General features: G+C 28.3%; 1 protein-coding gene across 3 annotated transcripts; it reads right to left on the reverse strand.

Moving 5' to 3' along the window:
- Positions 1 to 1043: 1043 nt before the first annotated feature.
- Positions 1044 to 27192, reverse strand: LOC129971635 (NFATC2-interacting protein-like). Of its 3 annotated transcripts, none has more exons than XM_056085585.1 (12): positions 26997 to 27192; positions 25727 to 25901; positions 17804 to 17863; positions 16491 to 16550; positions 14972 to 15022; positions 12389 to 12428; positions 10516 to 10611; positions 8805 to 8952; positions 6761 to 6905; positions 4548 to 4660; positions 2860 to 2922; positions 1044 to 1523 (listed from the first exon to the last, which is right to left on the reverse strand). In XM_056085585.1, the coding sequence occupies exons 2-12, from the start codon at positions 25818 to 25820 to the stop codon at positions 1266 to 1268; spliced, it is 1128 nt and encodes a 375-aa protein (XP_055941560.1). In that variant the 5' UTR covers positions 25821 to 25901; positions 26997 to 27192; the 3' UTR covers positions 1044 to 1265. The 3 variants fall into 3 exon arrangements, with proteins under 3 accessions (XP_055941560.1, XP_055941562.1, XP_055941561.1); XM_056085587.1 differs by lacking the exon at positions 26997 to 27192 and adding an exon at positions 25170 to 25328 and having other exon boundaries at positions 25727 to 25860; XM_056085586.1 differs by lacking the exon at positions 2860 to 2922.
- Between the last annotated feature and the right edge of the window lie 308 nt (positions 27193 to 27500).

Genomic DNA, 27500 nt, shown 5'->3' on the forward strand with positions numbered 1-27500 from the left:
TCAAAGAAATGACTTTGATGTATGGAAAATACATATGTCCAGTGTATACTTGGTTAAGATAAAAATCACCCACAATTCGGTTGACTGAAACGTTTTTAAAATGTTGATGGGTTGTTCTCTCTTTGATGGAATTATTTATTCCATCTCTCCTACTAAACCTTAATTATTAGTTTTTTAATTTCATTTCTGAGTTGCATTTTGGACTCATGGAAATAAAGAGATAAGCAGCTGGGAGGTTAAACTAATTGGAATTTGCAAATATGCCATGTTTTGGTTGAGTTGCAGCATTGGTGCAATTCTATCTTGTAAGTTGTCGTGTTCAATTCCCAATAGAAAAAAAAAAAAAAACAAAAAAAAAGTCTAAACTTGGGATCTTAACTGTTTTGAGTTGTGAGAAAAGTTTTCATATCTTCTACCGACAAGATGTCTGAAGTAATTGCTGTGTTTGGTTGTCTTGGTTTTCTTCTACTTATATATGACAATAAATTCTTGATTACCAGATAAATTTCATGACAATCATGGATAATTTCATCTATTACTGAATAAAACCAAAGCAAAAATGCATTTGAACAAATTTTATCTACAACAGGGAACCAAAACATACAATTATGACTTAAACATTATTTGTAACATTAACAAGCATTACTTGTTTAACTTATTTGTGATTGTTTTTTTAAATATCATTTGTGTTTAAGCCCTTGAAATTAGAATGTTTACTGTGTAAATTTTAAATTGTTTTAAAGTTATAATTACCATATTAGATGCAATGGTTTTCAGAAATTTTTCTGAGAATAACTGCAATAAGTAGATTTCTGACAGAAAATCAATTTAATAAAGAATTACAAAATGTATTTATGCTATTTAAAAAAAAAAAAAAGCTTCATATCTATTTCTTAAAACCCTCAGTAGAGATTTTCTGCTATATGAAATAAAACATGTTTTTTTTTAAGAAATGAGAATAAAATTTAATGAAAAAAATTACAATTAAAAATACAATGAAGGGAAACCCACATTATATATATAAAAATAAAATGCACATACAATGAACAAAGAAAGAATGCTTTATAAAAAAATTAGTTTAAAATACAAATGCGCAGCATATTATGTTCAAGATCAAAAAATGAAGTTGAAGATACAGTCTATTACAAAGAACCATCAAATTATTACTATAATAAAACTTTGTACTGAAATTGTTAATTAAAAGTGATACATTATATATACATTCCACATATACAACAAATGAATCAATAAAACTTCACACAAAATTAATCTAAAACACAAATATTTAATATTGTATGTGGAGTCTCTTCTCTTTCAAGGTCAATGAATGGAATTGAAGGTGATGCAGGTTTCAAAGAATTACCAATAACTTTAACATCCACACAACTTCCACTTTCCATATCAAGTTCCTCGGGTGTATTTGAACCACTGATTCTTTCACCATCAAATTCAAATATAAGATCTTTTAGAGGTAAGCTGCGCAAATTGGCATATCGTTTCATTATATCTTGGAATTTTTCAAGCTGCAAAATTAAAAATGTATCTAATGAAAAAAAAAAATTATCAACATGTTTAAAGATGTCATTTAAAGTAAATATTTTTTAAATAATCTCTACTACTAATAAAAGTGAATGAGTGAGTTTATGCTTGCACTCTAAAGGCCAGACCATTTGACCTAGAGCCACCAAATTTGGCAGAGATACACTTTGGAAAGTGTAAATGTGCAGCTCAGAGCGATTTTTTGAAATTTCAATTCAAATTATTATTATTCGTTTGTGATAATTGAAAATATCTCCATACAAAAGTGGTAATTGTACTATTTGCAAGTCTAAAAATATTATCTCTGTAAAATGCCAATATAGTTGCTGACAAATTCTCTAGTCTAGATTTTATAAACTCTTTAAACATATTTTTTAAATGTTTCACAACAATATTTTCATTGTTGCGAATAAAATCCAAATTGTTTTCAATATTTCATCAAATATTTTATTTTTCATTTTCTTCTGTTGTTGAACATCATAAGGATACAGCGGTTTATGATAATTAAGAAACAGCTAAGCCATTGGAGATTATTTTTCCCTTAGTACTTGCTGTTGACAATATATTTATTTTAAATAACTGAAGAAAAATACAAACGCTTTATTCAACTTAGAATAAAGTTGGATTAATATCTGATTTTGCTGTATCAGGTATAAGTTGATATTGATAATTATACCAGATGCAAACAGTAATGATTCTTCCCCTGCAGGAATGAAATCTAGTAAATGCTTTTTGCAATAGAGCCAAGAATAAAAATGAGTTGACATCTAGTTTTGCAGTATGGGAGCAGACAGAAACTCAATTTACCGGGCACATTTACCTGATATTTGATACATCTAGCAACTGATTTCAGTCATCAGTAGGTATTAAAACACTATCCGCTAATATATACAAGTTTTTAAAAGCTTTTTTTTTTTACATTTCTTAATTGAATTTCTTAAAAATAAATTCTTAATCTGAAAATTCTATCCTTGTTCAACTTGATTTTTATTTGCTTTCAATTAATTTACTAATGATAATTTGATTGTTTAAAGCAAAATACATTTATTTATTCAGTGAAAGTCTCATGAAAATTGTAAATAAATATTCTAAGAGAAGTTGCATTAGAAATATTTTTATTCCAAGAAAGGGAAAGAATTAATATATTTAAATAGAAAACAAACACCAGCATATAATGTCACCAAGAGAATCTGATAATCTGCATTATGTTGATAAAAGTATCACTCTGATACTTTATATTGTTGACACAGTATCACTAGTTGAGACTGATACGATACAATTTCAAATTGGTAATTCATTTCTTCAGAACAATTGCCTTACTTGTTGAAGTGACAATAACCTCAAGATTTTCTTGAAGGTTATGAGCCATTCCTGCATCATCAACTAGTGGTGACAGGTGAGTGAGAAGAAAAAAGGAAAGCTTTTGTTACTACAGTAGAAAAGACAGGAATTTTTCAACAAAATGTACACTGTTACATGGGATGAAGTAATGTTATGGTTATGGGTAAAAAAAAAAAGTGCCTGCTTATACCATTATTAAGGCAGAATGGCAAATTAAACCATATTACACTAACAATATGGTTTAGATATAATAGCTAGATATAATATAATGGTTTAGATAATATAGGGTACTAGATATAATATTTCCTAATTAAAAAGAAAAGAGTTTGAAGAGATTAACCATTGATTCCAAAAACTGATATTGATACTATTATCAATATCATTTTTGAGTACTTGATATGCAGAACCAGGTGATACAATATCATCCCATCTCTAAATTAGAAATGCTTTAAAATAAGAAAAATTCAAACACCATGCTTTCAAATGTGTGTTTAATCAATGTTATGCAATTTTATAGTTTAGCTACCACTACTAAAATGTCCATTGATGATATCTTTGATGAATGATTCAATTCACTAATGATATCTAAAACAATATAACACTAGCGTATGCACTTAAAGGCATGCATCCACTTTTTTTTTTATTTTTTATTTGTAGCATTCTTCTTAACTAACTTTAAAAGGTGTCCATGTTGGTTTCATCTTAATACTTATACATGCATGTGCATAAACAAATTAATCAATCATGAAGACCTTAATTTAAAGATATATCTGAATCCACTGGGTATTGTAATTGAGGAGAAACAGAATTAACATCTGCAAAGTTTTAAAAGGTTATAAATGGAATATGCCGACATTATTTAAATTTTGACTTCAGAAAACGGAAAGAGCCATGAAAAACTTTTGTGTATATACATATATTACTTTATTCAATTCTGCTTGCCATATTCAAATCTACCAACAATCTTACATTTTCTTTTTCTTTTCGAGCTTTGAATCTTCAATGGAAACAGTAAAATAGAAAGAGAAAACTTTTTAAAAGATTACTGTAATTCAGAACAGCTCTGATTTTTGAAGTTGTGCAAGCGCAATCACAAAATGTATTCAATTTTGACCTTGTGAAAGGAAATGAGAACAGCTTTTCAAAAATTATTTCTTCCTTTACAGTGATGGTAAAAATGAAATTTAAAACGTTTTTCACATACATAATACTTTTTTCACTAGTCTGAAATTTGAAAATATTTTACTTTTCTGAATATAGCCCACAAGTACCTAGTTTTAAGTATTAATTAATTTCGTTATTTTTTTTAATGTTTGGTCGTCTAATAAATCTTTATAAACAAGAGTAAGAAATGCCAGAAAAACATCTGAACACAGTTACAAAGCTTACTTTGTAGGTCAAATTAATTAAAAATTATTAATTGCTTGATTACAGTGCATTTATTCATTTTCTACTATAAAGTCAAAACTCCAATTACTATTTTTATGGCTCAGTTATTAAATTACTCAAAATTAATTAAAGATGTAAAGTTCTGCTAAAAGGGATCAACAAGCAATGAAATATAGATTAGAACACCACTACAACACATGGTCACAACTGTTGTGCACATACAAATATATTGATGCAGAAAGAATATAAAAATGTTGATTTCGTTTAAAGATATTTACCTTGTGTGCAAATATTTCAATCTTTTTTTTACAATCATTTGATTGCAATTTGATGAGAATTTTGCTCGAATTCTCTTCATCCTTCATTTCAGTAGATTTATAAGGGATGCATTCTGTAAAAAACATAAAAAAAAAAGGGCAAGTAAAATATTTTAGAAATGGAATGGAATTATGGAAGAAAAAACACAAAATTCGACTACGCACACCTTCTTTAAACACACGTACACACACATTTTAAATATCAAATCGCACTTTCCCACTGTTCACAGTAACACAAAATTTTATATAAAGTGACATTATAATGGAGAATTAAAAACCAGGCAAACATTTAGCAGTAATGCTGCATGCACATAATTGTCTGTGAAATTATTTATATATGTATAGCACAATAAGCCTTTGTTATTTATAAAATAAAAAAGCTTAACTTGCTTTATTTAAGCAAGATTTAAAATGGTAAGTAGAATTATACATTAGAGTAGAAAATCTATGACATAGGTTCATTGAAAAAATCATCTAGAAAAATTGCAATGAATCTTCATAAATTAATTACAAAATGAGCAATTATTTGTGCAGAAAATCTGATTTCTAGCTAGAGTGATTAGTGTAAGTCTGAACTTATAGTAACATATAAACAAATATGTATAGATTCATAATTTTAAAAATTATCATTGGGCTTGCTTAGCTAAAAAAAAAAAAAAAAAAGGTTATTTAAAAATTGAAAAAAGGAATCTTGTCTTTAGAGATTTTTTACTTTTATGCATTAATTATGAAATAATTGTTACTGTTCATAGAAACAGGTTATCAAATTGAAAATTATGATCTCAAAGAAAATATAATCAGAATAATAAATCAAATTATACTGAATTTTTGATTTTAAATTCTTATTCACTACCATTCCAATCTGTAATTCTGAAGTATAATCAAAGTAATAAATCATATTAAATTGAATTTTAGATTTTGCTTTAATACTTATAGTTGTCAATAGCCTTACAGATACTAATCAACAAAAAGGTTAAAAAAAAAAAAAAAATACAAAATTCACTACATGAATTATCTCAAAGCTTGATACAGAAGTGAATTCATGAGAATGTGGTGATTGAAATTTATAGATTCAAGCACTCTAAATCTCAAATACATTACAAATATTTAAAATTAAAACTCCCAATTTTATAAGTTCATCTAGGCTTTAATATTCTTTGTTAAAGCAAAACTTTTACATCTACTTCTTCTAAATTCAAAATTTGAATAAGAATTAAATTTCACAAATCCTAATTTTAATGAAAACTTACGGAACAGATCATTTAAAATTGCATTTTTTTTTCTTTTCTACAAAATTGTTTTGCAACAATGAAATGCAGTAATTCTGATGAAAAAAGTGTCACTTTTAAATTACATTTTTTAATTTACTCCGAAATGATCAATTAATTCAAAAGTATTATTTTGCAGTAAAAGTCATAATAACAAATTTTGATCAACTCTTACAAAGTACAGTGTTACTATATTGGTATTATGCATTCGATGAATTTTAATTTCTTATTCATTACAACATTTAAATACTTTGTATATTATGAATAAAAATATTTTGAAATTTCTACAAGAAAAAATATCAAATTTGTATGATTTGAAAAAGCTCAGGATTTCATTTTTTTTTTTTTTTTTTTTTTTTTTTTGTATTTACAAAGAAGCATTTTTTTTTTCTAAAATTGTTTTGCAATAATTTTTTTCTTCTTTTAGCTTAGAGCTTGGTGTGTTGTTTTGTACAGAAGCCATTTACACATCAAATTAATTCAGTATTCACAAGTATAAGAAAACAACAAGGAAAAGGAATAATTTTCTCTAATAAAAGAATTTTTTTTACATACATATAACAATAATTTGTATAAAATATCTGAAAATGATATCAGTTAGTGCACATATAAAACAAAGTTTGGATAGATTGAGAGAAACCATGCAATTAATGTTGCAAAAAGGTATTAAAAAGTATAATATTTTGTAATAATAACTATGAAAAAAGGGCATCACTTGTAATGCAACAAGGAGATTTATAATTTGCATAAGAATAATTTATTATCTACCAAAAATATTAGAAAATTTACTTGGAAGAAATAAGTATTATCCGTCATCTAATAATATTAAAACATATATTCACAGATTCAAAGTTAAAGTAATATTTCAAAAAATAGTATAAATTTTCTTAAACATTTAATATTTACCAATTATATCCCAGGTCTTCACATTTAGACTATGAGGTGTGGCATCCAAATTAATAATTTCATCTCGAAGATACAATGCTATCTCAGTTATATTTAGTTTGAAAAGGTTGGCTACTTTAGAAATTACTGAAGAAAATTTCTCATTCTGAAACATACAGGTAGTATATTTTATAAATATACAACAAATTTTGCAAAAAGACAACAAAAATAATATAATAATTCTAACAACAACAACAACAAAAAAAAATGATATACAGGATGTTCACTTTAATCATGATACAAAAGTTTAATTTCTAAAAAAATAAATACAGACATATATATACAGGTACCAAATTGCTTTAAATGATGTAAAGTAGTTTTTTGATGTTATTTGAGCAAAAGAATAAATGCACTAAAAATTATAATTTGTAATTTTTATACAGTTTTCTCAATTACTTTTATTATATTCAGTAAAATATTCTCAATATATTAATATTTCTAAGGAGCATAGGTTTGCGGTTAAAACTGATCAAGTTATAGAGTTTTGAATATTAGTAATTTAAAATAATTTTTATGGTCATTTTAAGCAAGATTCACAAGTCAATGCACAGCACTCTTTCTTAAGGTTGCTGCGAATAATCTAAATTCTGTATGTTCAAGTTATTTTATATTCTTCCTGATATGACATATCCAAATAATTAAATTTTAAATAAGATATTTGCTCTAAATCTAAATTTGAGAAAGTCAATGAAAATATTTTGCAAATCTATATCTGATAGAAGTAAAAAAATTCTGAATTTTGGATATATCTGAATCACAATCGCCTTCAAATTATTTAGATATTTAATTAGCTATGTCATTCAGATTATATGATTAAAGAAGTCTTTAGAAATTAATATGGATATATTATTTCATTCTTACTTAGAACTTTAAAAAAGATTTATTAACCTAAAATTAAATTTTGGTAACATGTTTGATCAGTTGATTCAATTTTTATTAAAAAGAAAAGCAATTATTAAAATGTATCAAAGCAATCAATCCTGTTGAAATTAGATGAAACTTTTCTGACTCTATCATAAGATTGTGATAGCTTAAGGAAAAATGCTGTTGAATAGAGCAATAAACTTCAAAATATTCATGAATTTGGGGATGTGGAAACTGTGAATGGATACCAAAATGTATGTTGGAGTGGAGGGATATGGACATATATTTATTACATGCCATTGGGGAACATTTGACTGAACTACAAACCACTGGCAAACTTTAGGCTTTATTGCATATCATTTGGCAAACTATCATTAAAACAACATGCCATCATTTTTTTTAATGTTAATCACTGACATGTGGTTAATAAGCAGTTACCAAAATTTTTATAGGAGAAAGGTCTACATATACAATAATTTTATAATAAAAAAGTTCCTGAACTTACAAATAATTTATTTTTTTTTATATAAAATTGGCTTTTTCAGGTATTAAAACATTTTTTTTAAAAAAATCTCTAATTGAAGATTTTTTCAATGAAATTTTAGTAAAAAGCAGCACTATAATTTGCAAAGTAGATAATTCAGAGCTTAATGTAACTAATGTAATATTTTATAAGTTGGGATGCAATACACAGGAAAAGCTACAGCTATTTAATAGATCTTTTTTGATAATACAACAACAGACATGTTTTGTACTTTGCTATGCTAGTCAATGGAAATTGTACTGGTAAAAATACATTTGCTTTCAAATTTCTACAATGAAATAAAAAATCTGAACATCATTGTTAAATAATACATAGTCTATTTACAGTTTCGAAAATGCTTTCTTTAATAAGAAATAATTGATTTAATTATAATTTATTTTTTAATTTTTTTTACTTCTGAACTGTTTTTTCCCTGGTTAAAAAAAAAAAAGCAAGAAATCTGTCACAAGTAATCAATATCAGATTTGAAGATACAGCTGAAAAATAAATATGAATTACATAAACTGATATTTTTCTAAGAAGAATCCATTACTCATAAGCAGACTTTTTAATACATTTTTAAATAATATAAAAGATACGGAAAAGCCATCAACTTACCTCATTAACAGTAATTTTAGAAATGTCTGATAAGTAGCTAATTTTTAGAGTAATATTTTGTTCTGTTTCAATTTCTATAGTTGTATTATGATCATCAACAGATGAAGAGAAGCACGAGGAAAGAACACGCCTGTTTAATTCTTCTATCCTAAAATGGAAGAGGTGAAATAAATAAATAAAGGTATCTACACATATATATTATATGTACAGACCGCTTAAATCATAGCCTTTGACTGATTTTCTAAAAAGAAAATTTATTGAATTTTATTTTTAGACAATATATCTATCTTTGAAGTATATATCTCTAACAGAATTAAATTCTGTTAGAGATCGATATATATCTCAAATAGGAAACATGTTTTATGTGAAGTAAAAATTTCCTTTTAATTTGTTTGAGGAAATAAATGCACTGCTGAAAAAAGTATAAAATTAAATTCTTAGAGTCCTTTCATCCTACCATTCATATTGAATAAAATGATCATGAGAAGCCAGCATTAAAAAAAATGATTTAACATCCTGTGAAAAGCTGCATGAGTTATGGAATTTTGAATTCCATCATTTCCTGCCATTTTAATGACTGAATCAAGGGAGATCCATCACTCAACAGATACTACTTCCTTGAAAGGGCCCTTGATTGATCTAAATTGAAATTCAAATCATCATAACATAGTTGGAACAATGGAATATTTTCAAAAGAGTAATCTTTTAATATATCTATACCAATATCTTTTTACTGAATATGAATAACAGCACTTTGGAATTGCATAAAAATTTGAATACAGCAATAATTTCAGTACTATATTTATTGACTCCAATAATATAAAACATACATAACATAAAAAATATTATTCAATGGGAAACATATAATTATTTTCAATTGATCAGAAATTAGTTACTTAGCTACTATTAAAATTGTATCTGAACATAATAGAATTTTGTTTAACTCACTGCTATATATTTTAGTATTTGATAATAATTCCAATTTTATGCAAAGTTGTGAAGTATAATATTTTGGTTGCATTTAAAGATATTCTTAGAAATCACAATTCTTAATCCAGAAGTTATATATTTCCTACAAGCAAAGTAGGCAGATAGAATAGATACAAAAATCACTTTAAAAATTTGAATCTCATAATAATGCTTGAATAGCTAACAACCTCCTTTTACCTTGAGAAGAAATTTGAGCTCATAGACTTAATTGAACCTTTTGCTGCTTAAATCAGATATAGAAGAGTGGCCTCTATAATGACCAGATCACGATACAATTAATAATACTTTAAAATTAAGGAAAAAAACATTATATAAAATACTATGAAGTATATGAATGAGGCCATAATATAGGAAGTTAAATATAGCCATGATTGATTATAATATAAAATAGTAATAATATATTATAATCAGTAAACCAGTGCAAACATTTTGCACATTCAACCTTCTCTCCTAATAGCCTTCTGAAATGGGAGCAAGATATTCTACTTCATCTAAACTCAAAATAAAAGGGAGCTAAAAGTTTATCAACAATTTAATCTAACAGCATAATAATAGATTTATAGGTCCAAAAAGTAACAATACTTTTTATTTACAATTCTAAAGTAGAGTAACAGGCTATATTTATCTTTCAACAGAAATATCAGTCATATTTAACACTAACGAATCAGAAACAAGAATTAGATTAATGCATAAATTTTACATAAATATATAAAATAGAAACCTTTGTCTTTCTCTTTTATTTTGAAGATCTAACTTCATTAATCTCTTTTTGGCACGTGCAGGAAGTTTGATTGGAGATTCTAGTTTCTTCTCAGGTCTAAAGACAAAATAAATATATTTTACAAGCTGAATTATATCAAATTGTCCAAAGGTCAAGATTTCCTATAATATTTGTATTTAATTAGCTAAAAATTATTGAAATTTTACAATCAAGGTCGATATTAAAAAAGTTACATATAATAGAAGCTGCTCGATAAACTTCCATACAAATACAATCTTGGAAAAAAAAAAAAAAAAAAAATTAGAATATAAAAACAATGACATATTTGAAGTCATCAAATAAAAATAATCATAAAGTATCGCAGTTTTTTTAATATAAATATTAAATTGAAAGAATTTGATTAGCTAAAAAACACACATTAAGAATGCAGTTAATGAAACTTATAAAAATTACAATTTTGGAACACAAAACTGAAATTTATAGCTTCAAATATAATTTGAATACACACTCAACAACTTCTTTGCATTCAAAAAATTACATTTTTATGTGGTAGATATTTAAATTTTCAAGGTAATTAAACTAACAAACATTTTGAAGTACAATAATGACAAGCTGTTACCACTTGCTTTGGCATTGACTAAACAATTCTATATAAATACAGTCTTGTTAAAGTTTTCTTTTCATGGTACTTTACATTTCATTTTTTCCTAAGGTGGATTATTCCATATTGATGACAGTTGCTATATGGTTGGAGCCACTTTATAATATCCTTAAAATGTATGTTATAAGTTTTATATATGGCCATGAAATTTACAGAAAATAACCTTCATTTTGAGTTGGTTCACTAATAATATTCACAGGCTACATAATGTGATGCAAAATACTTATTATTACTAATGATTACTGGATGCAAGTTGTAATACACACAACACAAATAGTTCAATTATGAATTTTTAATGCCCAATAATGTTTTTAAAACAGTTATTCAAGATCAAATTATGCCATGCAAATCTGAGCATTCCATACTAAAATTGATCACTGATGTGAAAAATGGTTACAACAGGAATGGTGAGAACAGAAGGTTGGATATCTCATACTTCTTAACTTTCAATATGCCATGCAAATCTGAGCATTCCATACTAAAATTGATCACTGATGTGAAAAATGGTTACAACAGGAATGGTGAGAACAGAAGGTTGGATATCTCATACTTCTTAACTTTCAATATGTTCCTTCTTAATATGTTGAAATGGGCACACAATAAATAGCAATAGAGAAAGAAATTCTTCAGATGAGTAGACAAGAGTCACTTAAAGTGTAGAGGTCATGAATGAATGATTTTAGGAAAAGGGAACCAATTAAGGCCCTCCCGTCCCAATATGTATTACAAAAAAGTGTCATTAGAATAGCCTAATTATTAATAAAAGATAAAATTATTTGATACTATATAACTCCATTTCATTAGTGCATATAGCATACCATCTTAGCACAATTCACATTAATAACATGAATTGTACTGATATATTGTGGCATTGAGCTAATAAAATGTAACAAATTCTTGATATTTTCCAAGACAAAAAATTTCCTTCATTCTGCATATATTGAAAATACTGCCAAATTTCATGATATTTGATAAATATTTTGCATCTTTTGAGGTACGTTAAAAAAATGCTAATTAACAGAAAAGTTATTTGAAATAAAAAATATATCCAAAATTGTACCAGATAATTAAGACATTCACTCATGAATTTTAATAGACTAAAGATTTTGGAACACAATTTGTTTTACATTTTAAAGCAATAACAGATTATTTCCATTACATAATAATACATGCAAAAACTATAAAAAAGCACATTAATAATATTCTACTTACATATCTTCTTTAACATCTTTTTTTCTCAATCTCTTTGATCCTAAGTAAAATCAATTTCATTAGGAAAAAATAATAAATATTATTTTTTAAGTATTGTTAAAAACTTTAAATTTGAGATGATATGAGAATGAGTTTTGCTAAAATTATTTATCAGTACAATAAATAATCAATGCAAGTAGTGAATACATAAAGTAGTCTTTATCTACTGTACTTTATGCATATACATTTACATTATATCTTTTTAGATTGTTTATAAGAATTCAATTTTGATATTTTTATTTCATTTTCTGTAATCATACACACAAAAAATTGATTTTATTAATAACCATTGAATCTTTTATCTAAAAGACTAAATTAATACAATTGAATATCTTATGTGTCATTTATATCCAAATAAATATAATTTTTGACATAGGTCCAATAATGTTATATATACACTATTTGCTCCCCTCAGTATCTTTCTACTACTTTCATATTAGTTCTAACCATGTGGTAAAAAATATGAAGGAAAAAAACTAATTAGAATACTGAATCTAATAATTGATTCTCTGCTTTAAATAAGAGATTATAAATATTTTTATGATTAAATAGTTCAATGACAGTAATCCTTTTAACAACGTGTCTGAGATATGTACTGAATTTTTAGAATTTAAATCTGTAACTACGAAAAACCCCTTAGAAACACCTTAATATCTCAATTGCATATTATTATAGGGATTGAAATAATAAATGTCCCAAATAGGATGCGTCATTTAAATAGGAATAAATTCATAGGCCAAAAGTTTAAATTAAGTATTTGTTAAGAAACTAAGTTCTATTAGAGCAAGCTTCACAAGATTATACAATGTTCTGATCGAAAAATTAAATATTGATGAATCGCAGGAAAAAGAAATAAAATCTATTTCCCCCAATTTGGAAAGAATTTATTCAAATTTTGTTGAATTGGATAGTGAAATTTGTAGTTTTCTGCTAGAAAATTCGTATGTCGTAATATATGAAGCAAAATAATGGAATATTTAACAATTGAGAAACAACAGCACAAAAATGGCTGAGACAAAAGTTGGAATTGATATATATTTGAATAAATTTGCCGTCTCAGAAAGGGGTAGCATTGGTTTCCATTTCCAGCTTCTTTGTAAATAAAACAAAAATTGATGCTTCCAAAAATAAAACTTGTTAAATTTAATGGTAAAATTAAGAATTGGCTAGTTTTCTAGAGCCAATTTGAATGTATTCAAAATGATAATAAATTTGAAAACAAAGATAACCTTCCGTATTTGATACAGTCTGTAAATGAAGGAACAAAAGCATGTGACATTTTAAAACATATTCCACAGCAACAGAAAGTTTAAAGTCGTGTCTCGGAAAAAATAAGTATTATGTTCATGAGTTACTAAATTAAGTTATAATCAATGCTACAGAAACTAAATTAGAATTAAACACTCTCAAATTTATGATAAATCAGAAACATATTCAAGAGTTTTAGAATTAACTGATTTAACAGCTGAAAAATATTCTGCAATGCTTTTCCCTCCTGTTTAATTATGCATACCAGAAGATATTTTTATAGTATGATTATTATAATTTTAAATGATGTCTCAAACACCATTCATATTGAAAAATTAAAAAAAAAAAATATTGCTCTTTCGGAAAACAGAAATAGAAGAGGAAAGAATTTGTTTGGCTAAAGCAAGGTTTATACCCTAATAGTATATAACAAGCGAAAAAGAAAAAAAATATCTCATTCTACTCTTCTGGCCACTACCATAGATTTATTTTCAGGGGAAGTTGAGATAAAAAAAAAATACACCTGCTATTAACTGTATTTTTTGCAAGAAACTTCATGGCAGCAAAGAATGTTTTTATGCTAAAGAAAGAAGTTTTAGGAAACAAGAAATGCTGCTTTACCTGCTTAAATCCTGGTCATCAATCTAGAGTTTGTAAATCAAACCTACAGTGACTGCTTTGAAATAAGAAACTTTGGACTTTGATGTGTCCCGATTTGTTCACAAATGAAATGAAAGTTAAGACACCTGATTTAGAAAAGAAGTTGATTGTGAATTTATCTAATCGCTGTGCGTTAAAAGAAATTCTTCTTCAAACTTTACAAGTTAATATCAAGGTAGAAGGTAAAATTCGCAAAATTAATGCTCTTATTGACAGTGATTACAATGATTTTATTTGTTGAAGACTGTTAAGAAATTGAACACGAAACCCATTTAATTTAAACGTACTATACATTCAGTATTTCATGGATCTACATTATAAAAACAATGTCACTGATTACAAGAAATAACTTTTAAGAATTCGAATGCTGGATTTTCCTGCATGATCAACTGGTTATCTGCAGGAAATTACCTAAGTTCAAGGAAAGAATCTGGGAAACAGAATTAAAAGAAAACATTATAATGATTACCAATCACAGTAAAAGGTTGCCCTGGCATTAAATTATTAATAGCGGCAGGCATTTATGGGCAAATATATTTTACACATTTTCACAAAACTTAGAATGCATATGTGTAGAGTTGAGACTTGTAATTAAAAAAAAAATTAATATGAAAAGGCACATTAAACATTACTTACGTCGTGTAGATGGAACTTTCTCTTCAGTCTTTGTGGGAGAGGGCTTAACATCTGAAATGAAATTCTTGGATTTTAACAGATCCTTAGATTAATTTTTTTAGTTTATTTTCAGAAACAGTTTTTAATTTTAATTAAAATTTCAAAATGCATATATTTTTTATTTTCTTATACATATGGATACAACAAAACAGGTTTTGTAAATGGATAAATTACAGAAACTATTGTTATTCTTTTCTTTAGAATTATTTCAAACAAAAGTGAACATGTACGAGTGAAAATAAATGATTTTTTTGCATTAGGTCATATTGACCCGAACGATACATTAGGTATAAATTGAAAAATATTCCTTCGAAATAAGAATAAACCTAAATCCCTCTAGGAGTACATATTTATATTATTTACCAAAGATGTCAAGAAGTTTCATGAAAATATCTCTGTACTAAATATTTTTATGAAGGTATAAATTTTATTCCGGGTCATATAGGCCCGAACAGAACAGCTGGATTAAATATACATCCTGCAGCATATTGTTAAAAAATACTAAACTTTTGCACAAAAATTCTTAAATATTTCACTAATAGTAATTTACTAAGTGATGTTGAAATATAACTAGCAATAAATTGTAAATAGCAAATGTATAGTATACTTAGCAAATGCTCTACAAAGTAATAATGTGCAAAAAGGCAATGATGGGCTGAAGTTATTGTTAAAAACTAACTCTCATATTAATACTTACATTTAAATTTCATATTAATACATAAAATTATCCTTAAAACGGGGGGGGGGGATTTTCTTCCATCTAGACAAATAAGAAGGTGAAAGAATTATCAAATAAATGAATGTGATTATTTCCCTCATACTATAAGCATTTCTTTAAAACTGAGATAAAACATTTCCCACTGAATTCCAAATTTATTCAGAACCTTAAAGCAATGAAATATTGGACATTAAAAAGAAATTAGATTAATATAATAGGATAGATTTAGTGCAATTCTATAGCAAGGAAAAATGCCCGTCCATCAGAAAGAGGGGGGGGGGGAATACTTGGGTAAAAAAATAAATATTTTTAAGACCAGCAAATATAAGCAGCTTTTAAGGACTTTTAAAGATGCTTTAAAGGAAAAGAGATAAGTTTGCTTTGAAGCTAACATAAAGGAAAGTAACTTTCTTTTAAAATTGTAACATTAAACAGAGGTAAAATGTAATGATATTTGATGGAAAATGGAATAGACTCGAATTCCTTCACAATAATACAAAAAATATTATTGCAAATAATCTGCCAAGAATTCAAATTTTTTTTTGGATGAGTTATTTAATGATATTTGTTGCTTATATGCATAACTTTTTTCAGAAATTAATAATGATGATATAGCAATGTCATGTGTGTCAACAAAAAACTCTTTTTCAAGAAATTTAAATGAAACCTTTTAGAATAGAGATGAGTACAGGCACAAATAATGAGATACTAAGAGGACTTTAATTATTATTGAAATAAAAAAAAGAAGCAAAAAAAGTTTACTAGCTTTTCTTTTAGCTGTAGGTCTATTCTTTTGCCTTTCACGGATTTTGACTAACAAATCTGAAAAAAAGAAAGGGAAAAAATCACATTTTTAAAAAGTAGAATTATCTAATGCTATTTACATAAAAACACTGAATTTTAATTATTTATTAAAAGTACACTTTGCTCTTATACTTTAAATAAAAAAGATTCAGTCAAAGCAAAAAAAGAACAAAAAGCGCATTTACTATCTAAAAAGTTTTGAAAAATGAATATATATATACACACACACACACACACACACACACATATATAAATTAAATGATATTTTATCGAAATATAAATAATTTATTTGCATATATACCAAGCTTCATTAACTCAATCAGTTGATATTAAAATTTTTAACTGAAAAAAAAATTTCATCTGTATAGGAAAATGATTTTTTTCACACACTTTAATATAAAATGTTATAATATTTGTCCAATAATAAAAGATAATTTTTAAAATAAATTTTACGCAATTGTCCCTCATAATTATAAAATCAAAATTGCATTTTACAAACTTTGCAGTATAATCATACATTCAAATAAGGTTCGAATATTTAAAAAGAATTATTCATACCTCAAATAAATTAACTTGTTATCTTTTTCTTTTAATCAATATTAGGATTTAAATACAAAGTATATATGAGGTGATTACAGAGGATGAAATTTCTTTGATATGCTTTTCAAAGTTTATTTATGTTTCACCATAAGTATACAATAAAAACATTAAAGTATATTGCTTATAAAGGGTTTTCTTCATTTTAAATAAAAAGCATTTTGTATAACTACATAATTTTAAAATAATAATTAGATTATCAAACAAACCTGAAAGAGACAGAAATTTCGTATAACACCCATGAATTATTATTAGGCAACAAAATCACACTTCGAATATATATGTATATATAATTTTGTGAGCTTCAATCCAGAATATTCTAATTATTGTGTGTGTACTGGGATTGGGAGCTTATTATTTCAACATTTACATGGATGAAAATTAAGTTTACATAAATAGTCAAAACTCAAGCTTGTATCAGTTAATATAGAACATTTGGTATTTTAGATTAAGAATTCTGGCAGTGAAACCCATAAAAGAAATTAAATAATTTTATTTACTTCCTTTATTCTTTCCATTCTGCATTCTATATTAAACAATTCTTACATTTTACACTATTTTTATCTATTCAACTCCCCCCATTTCTGAATAAATTATTAACATGTTTAATTCCTATTAAAAAAACCATTACATAAATGTAAAAACTAATATAATTATTATGAAACAGTTTTTACCATGTTCTTCATTTTCTATAGCCTTTGTTGTATCTTCTTCTTCAACCTTTTTTAACATTTCTAAAATTTAAAATACAATAGATAATAAAAAAAAAAAATCACAATTTACATAATAGTAAATAATGAAAACATATTAAATTACGAGAGAGAAAAATAAATAAATAAACTTCTAGGAACCAAATTTGAAAAAAGTGATACAGTTGACTCCCGATTATCCGCGCCTGCGGCACAAAGTTTTTTTTTTTTTTTTTTTTTTTTTTTTTTTTTTTTTTTACAAGCGTAAAACAAAGAAAATAAAAATGTTCACAAAGTTGAGCGAAACGTTAAATTTGCTAACATCGGGCTTATTTATGCGACGCGGAGTTGGCCGAGAAACTTATGCTACGAAAAATGCAATGTCGGATCAAGAGAAAATGCTTCCAAAGCAAGATAAAAAAACCAGAAATGACTGATTTCTTCAAAAAGGTGTAGTTTTACAGTTATGCTTTTGTAATTACATAATACATTACAGTATTAAAACAGTACATATGTATTCATTTTTCTGTGTATCCTTGACGCCTCTCGTAAGTACAAAGCACTTTTCTATTTTCATTAACAAAACGCATTTTTGGTTGTTTCGAGTGATATACTAAAATATTAAGCGTTAGTTAAACATTTCCTGCTGTTTATTTTACGTTTTATTGTACATAAAACGATTTTTCAAAGTTGGAATGACTGTTTTCTCTTTTGCTATACCCGTTTTCAGCTTTTTTCGGATTATCCACGATTTTTGTTAGCCGCGCCACCCAATTCCGCGGATAATCGGGAGTGTACTGTATTTACAGATGCAGCAGTTGCATTGCTCTTACCTTCTCTTTTGGATACTAGATGATGATGCCTTATTAGGCCATCGCATACTGCATTGCGATTGTAATTAGAATGAGATAATATGCTGTTCTGTTAAGCTGCGAGCGTGAATGTCTCGTCTTGTCTTTGTTTAATATGTGAATGTGATTAATAAAGAAATGTTCCCGAAAACATACGTCCAGCTGCTTCCTACACGGATTATAATAATCTCCATTTCAACACATTGGCGCCCAACGAAAAAGAATTTCTGATGAAACGAAAGTGAAGTCGTCCCGACGATCATAAGAAAATTTTCCCGTCACCACATTGGTGCCCAACGAAAAAGAATTGCTGATGCAAATGGCGAAATGTGTCGTCCTGACACAGAATAATTTTTCCCATCCCGGGAATGGTCCATCATTGTGTTCCAGTGAAATGATGAAACGAAAGTGAAGTCGTCCCGATGATGGCAAGAAAATTTTCCCGTCCGTAGCAAATTATGAAACATGTCGTCTACATTGTCGTCTGAAACATTCACACAAGTTATAATTTTTTTCATCCCGAGAACGCGTCTTCCTGACACGTCATCATTTTTCTTGTTCTTAGAATGGTCCATCACAGTGTTATAGACACCAGTCCTCAAAAATGAATCAGCATCTGCCATCTTAGCTTCCTTGATGTCCTAAGGGGTATTCCTGTATTAAGTTTTAAATCCTAACTCGTACGGGACGTCGACCCCTGTACCGAGTATAATTTATTATTTGTGCATCTCCAGTAAAAATCTGCATTTAAATCCACAAAAGAAACCTAGTGTGTGTTTTTTCAAATTTACAGCACAGAAAAATTCATCAGTTTAATTTTGGTCATTCCTGTCGGTACTTGTTCTCAGACAAGTGTCATAACGCTTGTGCATTTTTTTTTTGTTGTTGTTTAATTTCAATAGCATCCAGCATTTGTTTCGTTGAAACACACCATTCCTTCATGTTTGAATACACCAAGATTGTTCGCCTTCTGTGAAATGTTTTTATACTATTTAATCTATGCTTATAATAAAGCTCAATGTGTGTGTGTGTGTGTTGGCGCTCTACAGGCCAGACCGTTCGACCTACAGCTACCAAATTTGGCATGTGTATACCTTGGAGCGATTTTTTTTTTTTTTTGAGTTTTGAATTAGAATTTTAAACAATTAAAAATTACGCGAAATTTGGACGTTTTCCCGCTACAACTTCAAAAATATTATCGCACAAAAATGATTTTTACATCAAATTAAAGTCCAAAAAATTATCTTTTTAATGATACTAATGTTTTTACCTACAAATTAAATTTCAATTTTTAATGATTTTTTTAAATAAATAATTTAATTATATTTTTCAACAATTTATTTCCCATAAAATAAAATTTAATCTGCACGAGCACGTTTCGCGAGCATGGAAAAAAATTAATTGTGTTGCCATCACATTAGAAGAAGCTGAAATTAAAAAATAAACCAACTATTATTGCAAATTAAACATATAAAAATGTAATTTTCAGCACGTGTCTGTATAAAGTGAAAAAAAAAAAAATGAAATACGATACTTTTGGATACTAGATGATGATGCCTTATTAGGCCATCCCATAGTGCATTGCGATTGTAACTAGAATGAGATGATATGCTGTTCTGAGTTGCGTGCGTAAATGTCTTCTCTTGTCTTTGTGTTTGTTTAGTGTGTGAATGTGATTATTAAAGAAATGTTCCCGAAAACATACATCCTGTTGCTTCCTGCATGGATCATAATAATCTATATTCCACCACACAGTTCATTTCTTTTTTTCTTTTTTTTTTTAAATCAAGAGTAAGAAATAAATAAAACTTATAATAATAATGGATGTCATTAATTCTTCCCTATTCTAACAGCATGTTATTAAAAGAAAAAGAAACTTTCAAGAAATTTGACAACCTGGATAAGATAATTAACAAGAAGTCTTGTAGTCGCTATTATTAATTTAAATATTTAAAAGACATCAAATATATTTCCATAGTAAATCACATTCATTCTTTACTTATTTACTTTTAAAAATCTCTATAAACACAAAAAATTAAATAATAAAATTAATTTTAAATAATGAAAAAAAAAAGTTTTATATATATCTTTCAGTGCTCATGGGAAAAAGAAGGGCCACTTAGCTTAAAACTACAATTAATGTAACCATATATAAATATATAATTCCTAATATACAATGTAGGGAGAACATTTTTTACTCTAGTGGATTTAAAAAAATTAATTAGAAAATAATAATAAAAAAAATGAGCAAAATTTAGGAATTTTTCTCCTACAACTTTTAAAAACAGCAGAATTTAAAAATGATTTTTGTACAATTTTAAAATTTAAAATATAATCTTCTGAACCATATCGACTAATTAACAACTACAAAATGCTGCTCATTGTAACAACGCCTTTTATTGTTATAAATAATGTTAAATCTTTTCTTTTTTTCTATTGAATATTTAAATTGTATGCTTATCTTTGGTTTAAAAAATGATATAAAAATTATCCTCAATTTCTACATAAAAACAAATAAGAAAATGTAAATGCCATTACTAGAATATTTTGTACAATTTTAAAGTATAGAGGATATAACATCTTTAAAAAAGACAAAACTACAAAGAGTGGTGGAGGCCTAGCCTTCTTAATAAAGGACGTCAAGTACCAAAACATTGACATTCCTGCAGACCAAACTTCAGATCTTGAAATTCAGGGTATTAAAATCTTCTGGAGAGGTAAGCCTCTAAACATCTTTAACGTCTATCACCTTCCTAATCATAAAAACCTTGCTGCAAAATTTTCCAACTTTATGGACAAGAACTCTATGATTATCGGGGACCTAAATGCAAAACATACTGCTGGCAGGGGTGTTTGTGGGACCCCAAAAAATCCCCTGAAACTTTTACGGACTTACTACCGACATTTTGGAGTTTCGAGAAGGGGGGGGGGGAGAAATGAAAAATTACAATTATGAAGTATTGAATGGCCTAATTATTAAAGTTCAATGAATTACTTTTTTTTGCAAAATTAATAACCATTAATTTTGCAAAATTAAGACCTTTGAACCCAGGTCACGTGATCGCACATCTGGTCGAACGAAGTCTCTCCCTTTTTTTTCTGCCGCGCCTACTTGCCGAAAAGAATCCAGAAGAGAATGTCCGAGAACCGGGGGAATGAGTCATAACTCGCAATAAGGAAAGAACAAAAAAGAAGTTTTTTCCCCCTTTTCACGCATTATCACTGCCTTTGTAGAGAGAAAGGAAAAGTTTTCACCACACACACTGACCTTGCGTTTTCTGCTTTCAAAGCAAACAAAATTACCTAGATCAAAATAAATAATTCATTATTATTCCTACTTCCTTCTGAACGACGATCCCCGGAATTTCCGGGTATCGAAGTTCAAAATCCCCGGAATTCCCCGGTTTCCCCGGAGCACAAACACCCCTGTGCTGGGGGCTGTAGTAGTGATAACGACAGAGGCATTGGTGTCCTTCAAATGATGGATGACAATGAATTTATAATCCTCAACCATGGTACTCATACACATTCTTCCTTCAGTTATAATACCTCTGAGGCCTTGGATATTGCCATGACCAGTGCAGAATTAGTTCCCCAGTGTTCCTAGTCTGTACTAGATAACATTGGAAGTGACCACTTACCAATTCTTATAGAACTCAACAAAAAGCAAAAGACCTTTCTTTCCAAAGAAAACTTCTGGAACTTCAACAAGGCGATTGGGCTTCTTTTAGCGATTCTGTAGATAAGGAAATTTCAGCAGTGCTCATGACTGGGAATCTTAATAATGACTGGAATAATTTCAAGAATATTATCCTTAATTATGCCAAGGCATGCATTCCTAGAGGTAATGTGAAGTGCTATGTCCCTTGTTATACAAAAAATACCGTTCTCCATTACTCTGATTTGGAAAAAAAGAAAAAGCCTACTTGAGGCCTCTGGGCTGCAGAAAATAACAGAAGAACCGCTATCAATAAAAATAATGCAGAGATCAAACTGACTTATGTTCACCTTAAAAGATCCAGATGGAATGAGTTGTGCAGTAAAATTGATCCTAGAACTCCAAACACTAAACTTTGGAAAATCATCAAGGGTATCTGCAAGGAACAGATTCAAAATGAAGAATGCAATTCAATCAGGAACACCGATGGACAAATCTTCCCTCACGACAAATCAGCGGCCAATGGCCTTGCCGCTCACTATCAATTGACTGGCTGGCTTCATTTTGCAAACGAAGACAAACCCATTTTAAGTAAAGCCAGAAATACAGTCCACAGTTGTTGCAGCACTGATTTGGGTGATCCAACTCTAACAAAACAATTTTCCATGAGGGAATTACTTATCGCATTGACTTTTCTTCATCTCACAAGTCTCCTGGACCAGATGGACTTTCTGGCCGTTTGCTTGAATACCTTAGAAGTATGGGAAAACAAAGACTTATTGATCTTTTCAGCTTATCATGGAAGAAAGGACGCTTACCACAGGAATGGAAAAAGGCAATCATTACTCCAGTTAAAAAGCCTAACAAGAATTCTTCCTCCCCTGAGGATTTTAGACCAATAGCACTTACATGTACAACTAGCAAGGTTATGAGGAAAAAAATGATCCTTATTCGACTACAATTCTTCCTAAACCAAAACAATCTTATGCCTTGTTAGCAATATGGCTTTCGAAGGGGCCACAGTACCCTTGACCAAGTTCTTTACTTTGCACAGACTATCAGAGATGCTCATAACCATAAGCCAACGCATCATACCGTGGCTGCAGTTTTAGATTTAAGCCTTTGATAGAGTTTGGAAACACAAATTAATCATTAAGCTGCATAATAGCTTCAACATCTGAGGCAATACTTTGGCATGGATCTCAAAATATCTACAACAAAGATTTATTAGGGTTAGGTTCAATAAGACACTTTCAAACAATTTTCATCTTAGCCAAGGTGTCCCACAGGGTACAGTGCTTAGTCCAACACTATTCTCTTTGTTTTTAGCAGGTGCAGAAAAAGTTATCTCTTTTGGTACACACATTGGTATGTTTGCTGATGACATTTCTCTTTGGAGCTCTGGATTCGATACAAACCTTCTAGACTCAAACTCAATGAGTCTTTGAAGGCCTTGTCCGAGTTTGCTGCAGAACTTAAATTCAAATTTAATCCTGCCAAATCGATTACCACCTTTTTTACAACCAATAAACACTTATAGAATTACAAACCAAAATTGATGCTTGAAAATCAAGAACTTGCATATGAAAAACACCCAAAATACTTAAGATTTGTTTTGGATTCTGAACTTACAAGTAATAAGCACATTGATTACATCGTCTCAAAAGCAAGAAAACGATTAAACATCCTTAAATATATTGCAGGTAGAGACTAGAGAGCTGACGCGTCTACCCATAGAACTACTTATCTAGCTATCATCAGACCTTTACTTGAATATGGATTCCCAATTTACTGCTGTGCCTCCGATTCCAACTTGAAGGAACTTGAACAGGTACAGCTGAGTGCAGCTCGCATAATAACTGGTCTGAAACGCAGTTGCCCCTCAGATATTGTCATGAAACCTCTCCATGTTAAAAGACATGCTAACATCAAGTATTACAACAAGCTTTCCAGTTATGGCATTCAAAACAACACCTTAAAATACCTAAGTAATTGGACTAACCTCCAGTGACTCAAGAAAAATTGTCCCTTTAGTCAAGTCTTGTCTCAGAATGTAATTCCTAAAAATGTAGAGTCAAATTCTCTTCATTCCTGTATGAATCCAACTGAAGAACTTACCAGGGTTCACTTTCATTTCAACCTCCCTATTCCCATTAATAAAAAGGAAAATGCATCAGAACACCTTAGACAATTAGCCTTGGTAGTCATTAATAAAATCCCTAAATGTGACATTACATTCTATACTGATGGCAGCAAAAGCAACAATTTTGTAGGTAGTGGCATCTATATTGTAACTCCTCAGTCTAGTTTTTCTCTATGCCAATGAAATCCAGACTTCTGTTCCATTTTTAGAAGCAAACTTCTAGCAATCGATGGGGAACTTAAGACCATTTTACACGAAAATAATTATAAGAACCGTTGGATTCTTACTGATAGTCGCAGCTCAATGGAACACCTTAACAATTGAACCTATGTTGGAGATAAAGCAAGTTTGTCTATTCTTCAGAAGTTGAAGCTGATTTCACTCCAACATGATATTCATTTCCAGTGGATCCCATCCCATGTGGATCTACTTGGTAACGAAATAGCAGACAGGCTTGCAAAGAAAGGAAGCAGCCTAGCGACTTCTTCTGCTGAGCTCACATACTTAGAACTGTTCTCTCAGGTGGAATTCCTAAATAAGAAGAATTGGATGATTCCCAATACTCATGATTGGTATAGAGTCAATAAGCCGGGCCAGTCCTTAATTCTTCCTTGTGATAGAAAAACCAACACTTGCCTGTCGCGCCTTGCCAGTGGCTACCTTAAATGTCTTTTCTTTACTCAGGGTGAAAAACCTTACCCTCTTTGTCCAAAATGTTGCCAACATCAGGCCTCTGCTGAACATATTCTAGACTCTTTAGGACTTCTTTGGGGAGAAATTTATTCTTCTCCCTTCCTCGTTTTTGACTTTCTTCTTGTCAACGGATTTGGTCTGACTAAGTCAGGCTATGGAGATTAACTACAACAGAATATTTTGTATTTTAATTTTTACTAATTTTTTTTTAAAAAAAATTCTTGAATATAATTGTGTCATTTTGTCTTCTTTAGTTGGGATAAAATGCAGCTAATTTTGATGGTCTTATCAGCATTTACAACTCAGTTTAAAATAATAGTAAATATTTTCTTTTTTTTTTGTTTAATTACATAGTTTTAAAAAAATATCTTTCTATTGGTTTTGATGCATGCACATTTTACATACAAGCTCAAATGCAACAATATTAATTAATTAAATTAAAACTATTCATATTATTGCTGAACTAACATGAGGTCAAAGATGTAAATATGAAAAATAACCAGATTTTCAAGTGAAAAACAAAATAAAATTATTTTTATAATAAATTAAAGTAAGTTAAATACCTTTATATGCTTCACGTTGCTTTCTCATAATATCATCAGCGCGGAATGCAAACACTGGGGTAATTTCATCATCATCGCTTGAATTATCACTCATGTTTCCTGTTTTCAATTAGTAACGTACTAGCAATAACTGCATGCAATACAATCAAATTTATATCAGGAAGATGCCTTTAATCTGAAAATAACAATAAAAATAAATATTTCACAATTGTAAGTAATATTAAAAATTAAATTTAAAAAAATGAATGTACAAATGGTTAATTCATCATGCATGACATTCAAATAAAATCTTTTGTTTGTGGATTACATTATATAAATTATTTATAGTTAAGATAAATTATTAATACGTCACATGATTTTATCCACTATATGCTCTTGATCATCATTATATTGATGAGTAGGGTGCTTATTTTTAGGAGTCAATCATACCATGTTCAGTCCAAAAAGATGAAAAGTCCAAATTGAAAATTAAGCTTCTTCTTAAGAGTACAGTAAATACCTTTACAGACTAATCAGATAGAAAAAGGGAGGAAAAAAAAAAGATTATTGATTCTTTTTCAGGGCATTAGTAAATGTTAATTTGTTTGACTCTCATGAAACACTTTATTAGTTTCTATACAATTAAAAATTCGAGCAATCACACAATGCTACAAAAGGATAAGAAAATACTTTTACTGGTTAATTACAGATTTGAAAAATCGCATTAATTTGCTAACAGTCAGAAATATAACTGTGATGTTTTAGTAAAGATCAATATCAGCTTTTATACAAAGGAAAATGTCTTCCAGAATAATATATACATCTTTCTTAGGAACATGAATACAAATATTCTTAAAGGAACATGAATTCAAATACCAAAATAGAATATTGGGGAAAGAAAGATAGGAGGATTTTTTTTGTAGCCTTTAATATAAAATATTTGCATTCTTTCCAAATATTAAACTCCAAAAAATTTATTCTGGTTTGATGTTCCTTTGACTGTCTCTATATGACTTTTAATAAGACACACTTATGTCAGAAATTTACATCAGGAATTTTCATATAAAATTTTCAAAAACAGTTTGACTCCTTTATGTTAGTCTTGAAACTTGCAAAGTTAGTCTTGAAACTATTATATTAACATTTTTTAAAGAAAATTCTCTTTTATTTCAATGAATACGACTTGATAGGATTTTGTATATTCTTTTAAACAACCGTATTTTGACATTTTTAATAACGTGCCATGTTGACGCATCAACAAATAATATTTAAATCAGTAAAATCTACTTACTTAAGATACAGTCCTTAAGGCAGGTATTTATGTTTAATTATTCACAAGTAGAGGATATATAATTTTTTTTTTCTCAAAACTTATTAAGTTAACAAATATTACTATTTGTGAAAGTTCTTTTGTTTATAGCTAAGAAAAATCAGACGATTCTCAGAAAACTCGCATGCCTAACAGTAAACAGAATGTGTATCAACAAAAAAAGTAATGGCATTGCCATATTATGCAAAGTTGTAATTATAAACTTTAAAATATTTAATTAATTATTCAAAGATTACTGATATTTTTATCACTTAATTATTTTTCTTTATTTTTAACCGCACCTCTGATCTTTTTTTTTAAGCCAAAACAGCTAATATTTTAAAATTAGTTATTTATATACTATGAAAGATGAATTAAATCAGAAATTTGTTCACGATAATTAATTTTTAATTATTTTTAAAGCCGTTAATTATTTAATAATATAACACTATAAACCTAAAATAGTTTTGGGATTTTATGTATACT

The sequence above is a fragment of the Argiope bruennichi genome, chromosome 6 (genome assembly GCF_947563725.1).
Source record: "Argiope bruennichi chromosome 6, qqArgBrue1.1, whole genome shotgun sequence".
NCBI lineage: Eukaryota > Metazoa > Arthropoda > Arachnida > Araneae > Araneidae > Argiope > Argiope bruennichi.

Bases quoted from the DNA above. Each gene is read 5' to 3' on its own strand.
- LOC129971635 (XM_056085585.1), bottom strand. From the start codon at position 25,820: ATGAGTGATAATTCAAGCGATGATGATGAAATTACCCCAGTGTTTGCA. The intron at 15,023-16,490 runs GTAAACTTTTTT...ATTTCATTTCAG, and splicing joins TACAGCTAAAAGAAAAGCTA to ATGTTAAGCCCTCTCCCACA. The intron at 8,953-10,515 runs GTTTCTATTTTA...CTTCCATTTTAG, and splicing joins AATAAAAGAGAAAGACAAAG to GATAGAAGAATTAAACAGGC.